The sequence below is a fragment of the Staurois parvus genome, unplaced genomic scaffold, assembly GCF_062004578.1.
Source record: "Staurois parvus isolate SC_StPar_1 unplaced genomic scaffold, SC_StPar_1.0 ptg000298l, whole genome shotgun sequence".
Classification (NCBI taxonomy): domain Eukaryota; kingdom Metazoa; phylum Chordata; class Amphibia; order Anura; family Ranidae; genus Staurois; species Staurois parvus.
In genome coordinates this window covers 4694533-4707399 of record NW_028318094.1, presented here as the reverse complement: position 1 = coordinate 4707399, position 12867 = coordinate 4694533, and the positions used below count along the sequence as shown (strand labels likewise).

General features: G+C 38.9%; 1 protein-coding gene across 5 annotated transcripts in view; it reads right to left on the bottom strand.

The window, feature by feature from the left end:
* GRIA1 (glutamate ionotropic receptor AMPA type subunit 1) overlaps positions 1-12867 on the bottom strand; it is a 382121-nt gene that overhangs the window by 19653 nt on the left and 349601 nt on the right. For all 5 annotated transcript variants that reach the window (XR_016313529.1, XM_089682810.1, XM_089682811.1 and 2 more), the window contains exons 12-13: positions 11955-12153; positions 9602-9849 (exon numbers count right to left, since the gene is read on the bottom strand). Coding sequence is in view for 4 of the 5 variants with exons in the window: in XM_089682810.1 (XP_089538936.1) it covers positions 9602-9849; positions 11955-12153 (447 nt within the window). In the remaining variant the exon portion in view is untranslated. The remainder of the gene's footprint in view (positions 1-9601; positions 9850-11954; positions 12154-12867) is intronic.

Sequence of the window (12867 nt, the reverse complement as noted above, 5' to 3'; positions counted from 1 at the left end):
AAACTTTTACTCTATTCAAAATAATTAAAGTCTGGACAGAAGAATGTATTTTAAGACATATACTTACATGAGTCCTATGTTAGTTTTCTCTAACAGGCCCAATTTAATGTAAAATTATGACAACAGGAAAATTCCAGTTTCTGTGTTTTAAACCTTCCCAGAATGTAACATTACATGGTCAATGTTTCCATTAACAAATGCATACACTTTAAATACAATTGATTATTTGTGCATACATTTAGAACACAGATGGAGCACGGCTAACTTAAATAATGCATCCTGGCACTTGCTCTCCACTTTGAAAGTGAAAATATGTCACCAGTACACCAGGAGTCTCCAAATGGGTCCAAGGCTGTATTCAGCGATCGCATCATATTTACAAAAGCAACATTTTGGAACCTTGCAGGACCCCTTCATTAGGCATGTGCTCTCCACTTTGAGTTTGTCATGGTTTCATGGAAATAATTGCTGGAAGTCTTAAAGGTTCAGTACACTTTAAGGTATTGTCATGGTAATAGCTGGAATCTGGTAAGTGGAATCCCCTTCTAGATCAGGGTTTCTCAACCAGGGTTCCTCCAGAGGTTGCTAAGGGTTTTGAGCAATGAGCAATATCCGCCTCTCAGATAGGTTCCCGCTGACACTATTGATATTTTTAAATATCTATAAGGGGGTAATTCTTCTCAATGACCACAAGTGTAAGGAACATTCTTCTCACTGACCATCACACAAATCTATCATGAGCTGTAGATTCAGTAATTTTTAGCAGGGGTTCCCTGCGACCAAAAAGTAATTTCAAGGCTTCCTCTGTGTTTAAAAAGACGAGAAAGGCTGTTCTAGATGCTTCGATATTTTAGGAGCTTCAGTGGTGAAATCTTAAGCTGAAATTCTCAGTTCAGCCTCCCCCGCCCCAAATATCTTATGAATAAATAAGATCTTCATTTGGTCTGGAAACTGAAGAGACAATATCTCATTACTAGAGTCCTTCTATAGCACTATTAGGTAGTTCATCCCATGAGTATCTGTAACAACTATTCCAGTTTTCTGTGGATGGTTGTTTTAAAACGTCAAAGATGAGATATTAGTAACACTGTATGATTCTAAAGCCCCCTTCGCACTTTGTTAATTTGCTTTTATTTTAACAAATAACTTTAAAGCAAACCTGTTAAATGAAACAAATCATAATGGCATTGGATAGAACAGTTAATTTAGTATGAGATTAATTAAATATTAACCTTGGTGTTGGAGCTGAAACCTTACTGCAATTAGCAGTAATAAAAGGGAAAAAACGTGAAGGTTTTAACTGTGGTTTAACAACATAATTTACTGTAGAAAGCAGGATGAATCTTGCAGTAGGAAGAAATAGGTAAGTAAAAGCTATATGTTGAATAGCGATAACTGTCAACAGCAATAATAACTGTTATAACCCTGTAAGACCTTCATTTTGTCTCTGATCCTTGGCAGCGGGGGGCTGGGGTGAGGTCTGACATTCTTGGAGGAGTAGATAGGGAGAAAATGAGAGATTAAAACTGGATCACCAATCCTTTTGAGTGATTCTCTAATGACAAACAACACACATACATAGAACAAAACCTGCAGCAATGAGCAGGAGGTTGTCACAGGTAAGGTATGAGGCAAAGTTGACAAGGCCCATCACCCATGCAGTGAAAGAAGAATGAATTAATGGCATGATGCACAAACAATCCTGCCTAAATGTTTCTAGTCACTTTGAACTCTAGTTAATAAGGATCAGTTTTAAAGCCCTTCTCTGGGATTTTTTGTAAGCTGTGCCTTGGGATTTGTTAAAGAAAAAAAGCGCTGGCTGCAATACTCACCTTCTCTTTAGCACTGACCTTTCAAAACCAGAGATTCTTGGTCTTTGGGACATCCAGAATCATTTGTGAGTGGAAGACATCAAACCTCCACCACCGCATGGTGTGTCATCCAAGCGAAGTAGAACAGAATCCATTCAGTTTTCTGCTGCAGGAGTTTTCCATACTCATATTATGGGCAGCTGGGATATAAATGGACTTGCCTCCGTTTACATCAGAATACATCTGATCCATTACATTTAGGACTGAAAAAAATGGAACAGGATGCCAACCTTCTCCATTTTTTTTCTGGACCTGGGCAAACTTGGAGCAAAGCAGATGTATATGTCTGTTTACATCCATTTTATATGGAGTTTCTGAGCAGGTCTGCCCACAAAACTGACAGGTGGAACTGATTGGACCACCTGTGGGAAAGGGACCTAATGAAAAACTCTGGCTGGTGTTTAAGCAGTTCAAAGTAGTCCACGTAATCTGCCTTCTGATTGGTTGCTATGACCTGTAGATCTCTATACTGGTATTAAATAAAGCCCTTTGTCAAATAGCTTTCCATGCAATCAGAATAAATATGATATAATTATATTAAATAAGCTTTAGAAATGCATTGATAAGCAGAATGATGTTTGGACTTCAATCCTCTTTCCTGTGGCTATCCAGTCTAAAACAACTTCCTGTAATGGTCTGTTTACAATTGTTGTATGCAGTATACAGTATTCTAATGAGACTGATTTAACCCAGCAGCAATCCCTTGTGATTGGCATAATACTTTAAACACTTGCTTATGCTAATCTACTTTTACTGGATTTAGCCTTCTCAGTGTCCTGGAAATATAAATAAATAACTGTATGGCATGCACATTTTCATACATATTAAAAGTCCCTGACATATGGTATGGTTACAGAAGATTATTTGCATATGTTAATGACAAATAATGCCTTTTAGGCCTTTTTAAAGGGTAAAGAGAATGAGTGGTTGTCGCCTGCAATAATTTAATTTGTTTTCTTTACATTAAGGATACTGCAGTTTATTGCAAAATTACTTTTTGTAATTTAACTGCTTCAAGGGAAATACTGAGCCTGTAAACTAAGATCAGGGTCATTTCAATAATGAGAAAAGAGGGGTTTACCCTAAATGCTGTAGACACTGGCAGTGTGGAGGAGAAGTAAATTTTGTGCCAAACGGTTTGTGGACACCTGACTATCACTGAGCTTGCTGGACATCCCGTTCATTTATGTAGTTGTCCTCACCCAGCTCCCTCTTTTCTGCTATGAGAGCCTCCCTTCTTCTGAGAAAACTTTCCACAAGATTTCTCTGTGTGAATGTGTGCCTATTTGGAGAAAAAAAAATACATTTGTGGGGTTGGGTACTGATACTGTATTAGAAGACCTAGATCTCAACTCATCCCAAAGGTTTTCCATAGGGTGAATGCTAAGGAAAGGTCTGTCCAGACCCAAAGCATGCTGTAAAAATAGTAAGAGCTAGCCTGGCCACCACACACCTCATCCGGCCAGAGTGGTTAGCAGATAAAAGCAGCTTCAGTTCGATTCATACAGACCACACCTCCAACATATTTTGCCCTGCCCCCCAGTGTGATCTCCATGATTAAGGCCCAGGGGCAGGGCGAAACATGTTAGAAATATGATCTGGATAAATCGAGCTGAGGCTTATTTTACTAGTCACTCATTGAACCTTGACAGCCTGAGCAGGGGCCCTTAAGCTTCTATTACTAGTCACTCATTGAACCTTGACAGCCTGAGCAGGGACCCTTAAGCTTCTATTACTAGTCACTCATTGAACCTTGACAGCCTGAGCAGGGGCCCTTAAGCTTCTATTACTAGTCACTCATTGGACCTTGACAGCCTGAGCAGGGACCCTTAAGCTTCTTTTACTAGTCACTCATTGGACCTTGACAGCCTGAGCAGGGATCCTTAATCTGGAGATTTCTGGTACCTGCCAATAACTGTGCTGGGAGTGTGCTCTCAGCACAGAAATTTTTACATTTGGGACACATATGTGGCTTCTCGGCTAGTCAGCAGTTATGCATTCTCATAAAATCAATAAAACCTGTGCTTGGGAAAATACACTGATTGTATAACTTAAAAAATAAAGATAAAAATCAAAGAAAAGCAGCTCGCATAACAGGCAATATAAATATTAAAAATATAAAATATAAAATTGTGGCGCTAATCAAAAACATACGATCATAAATAAGCAGAAATATTTCAATTATAATGTCCCAAGTGGAGTTCACACGATCCACCATCACCAAAACACCAAAATGGTTAAGCCTCTTACCAGATGTACTGACCGAAACACACCGGTCAATATACGCAGCTCAAAATGAGGGATGAATATTTGCAGATAATGAAACTGGCAATCCTCACAAAGATAGATTTCAATCTTCCTCTCAAAAGATCTTTACAGGCCTTGAAAATAGAATCCAATCCAGTATTTGGATGAGAAATAAGAAGACCACTCATAGTGTAGTAATTATAAAATAAAATCAACCAGTTTATTTCAAGTTACTCATACATTGTTATGAATGGTTACCAGCATTTGAACTAAGTTTCCAACCAAGAAAATGGCCGCCGTCCCTCCAAAACGTGATGATGTCACACACCGAAGCTCCACCCGACGCATTTCGTCATCCAATTGACGTCGTCAGGGGCGGCCATTTTCTTAGTTGGAAACAGTTCAAATGCTGGTAACCATTCATAACAATGTACGAGTAACTTGTAATAAACTGGTTGATTTTAATTTATAATTACTACACTATGAGTGGTCTTCTTTTCTTATTCCTCATCTAAATACTGGATGGGAGTCTTTTTTCAAGGCCTGTAAAAATCTTTTGAGAGCAAGATTGAAATCTATCTATATTGACCAGTGTGTTTCAGTCAGAACGTCTGGTAAGAGGCTTAACCATTCGGGTGTTTAGGTGATGGTGGATCATGTGAACTCCGTTTGGGACATTATAATTGAAATATTTCTAATTATTTGAACTTTATGATCATATGCAGGGGCAGACTGACCATTTGGAAACTCGGGCACTACCTGAGGGCCTGGGGTCAGTAGGGGCCCCATGAGATGCCCGTGGTACCTTTTTCATAGGCTTTTTTTAGTTTGGGCAAGGACACAGGGGCCCCATGATCCCCTATTGCCCGGGGGCCCCATGAGTTGTCAGTCCACCCCTGATCATATGTTTTTTGATTAGCGCCACAATTTTATATTTTTTATTATGCACTCTCATAAGATGTGTTTAATTAAAGTCTAAACTACTCCCATGCTTTGTTCTACATTACAATTTCTCACTATAACTGTATAAGTTTGTATTACATAAACTTTGTTAGAAAATAAAAAAAAGACACTGAATTATTCTGCAACATATATACATTGCAACAGTGTCTTTGAAAGTGACCACGCTTTGTATTAAAAGGCAATTCCAGCCCTTACAACCATTTGCTATTGTTTCAGTCAAGCTTGGGCACACGTCTGATGTTTTTGCCTGCTGCAGCAAGACAGTTTATTTCTTACTGCCTCGGGCTATGAGAACATCTCGTGAGCAGAACAGGACAAGGACATGTGTCTGTAAGTGTTAGAAGCTGCGATGTTCATGTTGAGGAATATGTTAAATGTCAAGCAGAGGATGCATTTACATTCCCTTCTCGGTTTCATCATAATTCTTAGCTTTAATACAGTTGTGCAGAAGAAGAACGCAGCAAAATATATGTGGCAAGATCAGTACTTTTGAAGAGTGGGGGTTAGTAATTAGAAACACAATGGACTACACTGGCAAGTGATGACCAATTAGAGCATCATTTGCAATGGCTGGGCCACTTCTGGTCTTTTCATCTTGTTGAAAAACCTCCATGTAAATGTTGCCAACCCTTAAGAACCATTCAAATGTTATCATGAGCTAAGGTGTGCTGTGTTATAGCTGAACTTCATCCTTGCACAGTTGTAGAGGCTCCTCTTATGTACTGAAATTGCTTAATCTGATTTATTTGAACACTGTGAGCTTCTCACAGTGTACATTAGAAGCTGCTGTAAGTCAGATAGAACCTGTCTCATTTCCTGGCTGGAGGACATCCAGGATCATCTAGACCAGCCTTTCTCAACTGAGGTGCCATGGTGTCCTGGCAGAGAAAGGCTGTCAGTTGAGCCCGAGCTCCCGATGCCTAGCTACACTGTTCATCGGCAATGGGTGCCATCAGACTGTTGAGCAAAGTGAAAGCAAAGGGAAGTGGAGTGTCTTCTGTGCTCTCTGCCCTGCCCCCCTCCTCTACAGTGCAGAACCCGGCTGTGTGAGTGAAGATAAGTTACTGCAACTTTTCATAGGGCTGTATACATGTTTTTGTATGTGTGTGTTGTGTGTACATGTGTCTCTCTGTGTGTGTGTAGATGTATGCATGTGTACATGTACGTGTTTGTGTGGATGTATGCATGTGTACATGTACGTGTTTGTGTGGATGTATGCATGTGTACATGTACGTGTTTGTGTAGATGTATGCATGTGTACATGTGTGTGTGTGTCTGTGTGTATACATGTTCTTGTGTGTGTTTGTTTTTATATGTGTGTATGTATGTTACTATATCTTGACCCCCTATTCCTGTCTTTTCAGAAATTTTTTTAGGACTTGTTCACAATAGCAGCAAGAACTGCTGCTCCTCTGAAAATGACTGCTGGAAAACGCAGGTTCAAAAACGTCAGTTTAGCCGCGTTTGCATACCACGTTTATGCGTGTTTGCGTTTAGAAGCATTTTTAAAAGATAACCTCAGGAGACCCTCCCAAATGCCCAGAATGCACTGAAAAATAGTAAATAACTATTTCAGACATTTTGAGAGAAATAGAGAGAGCGGAAGCAGAGACAGCAGTATGTGTTGAGATGACCTGTCTTTTCTGGTTGTATTCACCATGGATCCCATCATGAGCATAATGCGGAACGTTCTACCATTTTTGCCTTCACACGAAACCTGGAACTGACTGCGCTTGTGTACCGGGTCCATTTGAATACATGGAAAACACTTTGCATGCATTTCTGATGATGAAAAAAGGCTCTGGACAGCATCTGGATATGGAACAGTTAAAAACGCTTCTAAACGCAAACGCTTATAAATGCGGTTAACCGTGGTTACAAGTGTTTACAAGCATTTGGCGTTTGAAACACCAGTAAAATCTACTCCTGAATGCAAGTTTGGTGGGTTCAGAAAAATGACTGTAAACTCAACTGCATGTAAACGACTAAGTGTATATAGACACATAGGAAAACATTAGGGAGAGTTCAGGGGCTGCTGAAAAAAACACTGAACAGCTCCTGAACGTCAGTTTAGCAGCTGCAGTGTACATGAGCCCTTAGGCCCAATCAGGAACATCCCATTTTGTGCATGTTGTTACAGCAATTCCATGATCTATGAAATGTATCAGGACAGAACTGAAAAGACTAAAATGCCCAGTCAGCAAAACTGCTATTACTGTTTTCTGCACCCTGCTTTTCCTGCATTATACAGTGTATTGACAAATCGGTACATTTTAAGACATATTATGAGCAGCTTTGTTATGTAGAATCTAATTTATTAAGATCCTGATGAATCATTTATTACTTTATTGTCAAAGACCAAAAATGATCGGAAAAAATACATTTACTTAGCATTGTAGAAAAAACTTAGCTATGTGTTGTTTTAATTCTGACAAATGTCCATAACCTACTTGTAGAAAATCAATATGATGCCAAATCAGCTAGAACACATTGGTAGGTTTGTTGTTTTAAAAGGACATAAAAATAGCTTGTAAAGTTTTTTTGTGTGCGTGAAAAATAAACAGGTTCGTGTTAAAGCTGCTCCCACCCCCCACAACTACCAAGTGCTTTTACTTATCTTCCCTCTTTGGTTCACCCACTCTTAAAGTTCTAAAGGCTCAAGGTTTCTTACCTTAATGCATATTATGCATTAATGTTACAAACCTTCCGGTATCAGTTACCCCCAGGCTGGGGGGGGGGGGGTGTATGGCTTAAGGTAATAAGAGTACCTTACCTTTAAGTGCAATATCAACTTCAATATTTAATTTTGATACATTTTAGAATATATTTTGCAATGCACTGCTAGGCACATTTTTAAGGTGATGATAGATATTTAGTGGTTTCCAAATCAACAAAAGATCCCTGCACTGTGCAATGACAAAAGGGTCATCTTTCCTGACAATTTCTCTATTCCTCCAATCATTCATTCAGATAGAAGAACAGTGCTTTTCAAGTGCCATTTACCATAACTATTGAGTTAGGAACCTAGCAAGGCCAGTGCTTCCCAAACTTTTTCTCCCCAAAGAATAGCATGCGTGTTGTCCCAGATGACCCTCATGTCCAGTAAGTAATCAGGGAAAGCTTAGGCAAGAAATGGCTTTGCATGGGTTGTTATAGTATATTTGGGAAAGGCTAGGAACCTCTCTGAGGTGTTCAGTGCCATCAGTGACTTTGCTGGGGAGATCCCCAATTCCTACCACATGAATAGAAAGTGTAGAGATCCCCTCACTCACAATTTTCATTGGACAAGAGATGACTAGAAACCTCCTAGTGAAACCTCCACGAAATGCAGGATTTCCTCTCAATGTGGATACATTTCCTGCTCACTTCTTATCCTGTTATGAGGAAAGGAAGTGAAAGGAAACCTTCCTAACAGGAACACACAGGGCAATAAAAATTCTGACGTGTTCTAATATTTCTCGTCTAGATCCAAAACAAAACAAAGGTTTGGCTAAAGCTGAACTTTGATTAACTAATGTTGATTTAATCATAACCCTTCATAATTCTAGTAGTTTAGTTTACAGGATACTCAAGAGAGAGGAGACACACAGCTTGAGAACCAGGCCAAGGTGACATACATGACAGTTGAAAAATAAATCTTTTTTTGAAAATGAGACTGTATAAAATAACCTCCATGTTATTACACGGTGAGGTATGAAGCCAGGGTCAAATGCAAAATCTATTATAGTAGACCTGAAATTAAAAAGTACGGATCTACTATCTTTATCAGAAACATTCTAAAATCTTAATTAAACTTAAGAATGAAGAAAGGTTTTTTTAAATCCTCTGGGAAAATATTAGTGTTGTTCCTGACATGTGTTTGTGCCTCAGCAATTATGTTCTGTTGGCTAATAGTTGTATATCTGCAGTGTTAGATCAAATAAGGCTCTACGTCCTCTGACTGTTTGTCTCTGGAGATCTTACCTTAAATTTGATTATATCACTACTATGCTAGCTGTGCTCACTGTTCTTCTTGCTGAAGAAGAAGCTGTTCCCAAGGACCTGCAGTGCATGAATGCTTTTTCTTTCTTCATTCTGTGGATTTGTGATTCCTGTACCTGCCCTGATTTTTGAATATTATTCCACTAGTCATTAGATCACCACTTATCAGGGAAGCAGGTTTTGTATGACAAAGTAAAGCCCTGACTCTACAAACATGGCCACCTCGACATAGATGTGCAGTGCAGAACAAGATATACTGGGTCAGTAATGGGAAAAAAAGCAGCTGCAGGGAACCTTGCCCTTAGAATCGTTCTCACAGTTCAGGTCCTCCAGTCATTGAAGTTAAATATACTAACTAGTTGTATCTTTATTTATTTTAGGATATTTACACTGTTGAATGAAATGACACAAGCAGATGGATGAGTATACAAAGAGATGGACAATCCAATGAAGGGATAAGTTTTGACTTCCATGTACTCCCAGGGTCTACAGCCAAAGAGCAATATCAATGTACAATAAAGCAATGCTCAGCTACATACCTCAGAGGTGACCCCTTTGGGGTGGCAATGCCATAGCCCTTGGAATCCAAGTTACCTCCCACCTTCATGGTGTCACAGGGTTTTCTCTGTTCTATATATTCGTTCATCGTGGACTCCAAGAGATATGCATATTTGCCTTTAGACTTTCTCACTCTGTTCATCCCTTCCTCAGTGGTCTTAACAAAAACCGAGGGTTCCGCCGAACGCATGTAAGTCCACATTTTTTCAAACACAGCTATTTTAGATCTCTAGGAATACAAAACAAGAAAAAAAGGAGACTTGGCAACCATTTAAAAAAACATTGACAAGATATATACGTTTTGTGACCGTTGATGCTATCAAAAAAGCTTTTAGTACAGAAAGTAGTGAACAGCTATTTGAGAAATTTAATGTCTCGTTAAAATGCTTTCATGGCATAATATCTGAAGAGGCGCTTCCGTACACAACTGCTTAAAGCAAAGTAAAAGAAAAAAACTGGAATTACAAATTAGGTAAAAAGTCTTTTGATATTTTGATAGCACAAGACAAGCCGAGAAAATAGTTCTTTTGTGTCATATTTATGGTGCATAAATGGTATGCAAAGCTTGATATGTATGGTTTAATGATGAGGAGAAAGAAATACAAATGTTTTTTGATGGGTTGTAAAAATGCAAGAAAAAATAAATACAAAAGGTGTTAACATGTCAATTATCAGCACATCTTACTACATCTTATAAATAAATGTTTGTATAATTTACCCTCAAAGAATACAGATGCATGAAGCAGAGAACTTACTGATGGTGCCTCAATTTTAATCCTGAAAAGGACCTCCAGTCAGATTTTTTATTGAGTTTTGGATAGTCTGGGCAAATGTTTATCATGTTTTTTTAAATGTGTCCCCTGTGCTGAGATTTGCTTTCACTCTCTGTCATATTGACACAATAGGAAGTGAGTGTAAGTCTCCCCATATAAGTGGAAATCCTATCTGACAATTTTCATTGGAACAGGTGTCCATATTGGAACATTAAATTTCAATTCGTGTTGTAGATACAACTGTTTCATTTTGATGAAACAATTCCCTCACTGAACAGACAGCAAAACGTAACTTTTTAGCAAGGTGAGAGATTATAGCAAGAATTGATCTGTATCAGACTTTTGTGAACACAGCCAAAAACTGCACAGGCACCAGAATATATGTAACAGTATCTCTGAGTCAGCCTCTTAGTACATGAAGTGCATGCTGACCCTGAATAATGCCTGAACAAAGATGGCTGCATCTTTCTGGAGTAAAAGGCAGATAGAGACATTGTCAGAGAGAGTACTGTGATCTCTGTGAGAGTTAATAAACACCTGTAAGTAGCACACTTAGGCCTTGTTCACACTTGACTAAATTTATAACTCTTCAAAAATGCCCTTATAGCATTAGTATGGGCGTTAGACAGGTGTTAATGAGCTTTATTATGGGCGTTTTACAAGCATTAAAAATGCTCCCCAAACACCTCATGAGCAGTTTTGAGGCGTTTTACAAGCGTTACAACTGCACCATAAATGTTTATAATAAACTCTAATGGTATTAACGTGCAGCAACTGCACTGCAAACGCCTGCCAGAGCATTTGAGGAGCGTCACCATAGACTTGAATGAGAGGCATTAAGAGGCTTCAAACTCTTCCTGACAGTATGCTAACGTTTCATGTTTTGATAATGTGAACAGCACTGTGTGCTGCCCATAGTATCATTTCCACATGCCTTTAAGGAGCATTAAAAATGCCTCTCAAATGCCTGCTTTCAAAGCCAGTGTGAACTGACCATTTGGAAACTCAGGCACTGCCCGAGGGCCCGGGGTCAGTCGGGGGCCCCATGAGATGCCCCTGGTACCTTTCTCATAGGCTTTTTTGAGTTTGGGCAAGGACACAGGGGCCCCATGATACCCTATTGCCCGGGGGCCCCATGAGTTGTCAGTCTGCCCCTGGGCCTTACACATTACTTAAGCAGGCCATACATGGGTCGAACTCTGAACGATTTTTCGATCAAAAATCGAAAACGTTGTTTGTTCTGTAATCCGATGTTGCCATCAACGATTTAAAAAATCGGTCGTTTTTCACAAATTTTCCAGCATGGAAATGGGGAGGAACCATGCAAATTGCCCCATTAACAGAATGAAAATTGACCGATTATTCTAAGCTCCGATTTTCGAATTAAAAATTGTCCGGAAATCGACCCATGTATGGCCAGCCTTAAAAAGAAGCCTGTCCAATGAAATCAACATATTTACATGTAATTAAAACAGCTGCAATAGCATCACTGTGCTGACTGCACTGATATACACAGAAACCTGCTATAGAATGCATTCAGATATTAATGACTTTAACAAACCTTAAAAAATTCTTTTGTAGATCCAGAATCTAAGGTTCCATATGCTATCTCTGTTTGTTTAGCCAAATCGTCAGCACTCTCGATGGGGGATACCATCCTCTCTACTGTCAAGAAGGCCGCTAAGTTTGCTGTATAAGATGAGATGATGATGAGTGTGAAAAACCACCAGACACCGCCCACAATGCGTCCTGAGAGAGACCTGGAAGGAAGTATCACAAATAATTTTATTAAGCAGAACATGGTTATACCACAGTGCCATTTCTAACAGCTCCTGAGCATACAGGATCAAATCTGTATTTAAATGTATTCAATCTTTATTATTGTGTACAAGGCTAAGGAGAACCTAAAATACGTGTCTGTGCAAAAAAATCAAAAACAAACTCGTCGAGGAATAACGCTATATAAAGAGTGGACATTTTACACCTTGAGGGGACCAGTTACCCCATGTTGGAGACCAATGATTCACAGTATAGATGGATGATGTATTATTTTTGGAGGAGAGCCATTAAAGTAATTTCTTCCATACTAAAATTCCTTAAAGAGTAACTCCAATTTCATGAGAAAAAAATATCAAATAAAAAAAAAATATACAGTGACTTAAAAAGTATTCATACCTGTTGAAATTTTCCACATTTTGTCATGTTGCAATTGTATTTTATTGGGATTTTATGTGATAGACCAACACAAAGTGGCACATAAATTGTGAAGTGGAAGGAAAATTAAAAATGATTTTCAAAATTTTTTACAAATAAATATCTTAAAAGTGTGGCGTGCATTTGTATTCAGCCCCCCAGTCAATACTTTGTAGAACCCCCTTTCGCTGCAATTACAGCTGCAAGTCTTTTTGGGGATGTCTCTACCAACTTTGCACATCTACAGTAACATTTTTGCCCATTCTTCTTTGCAAAATAGC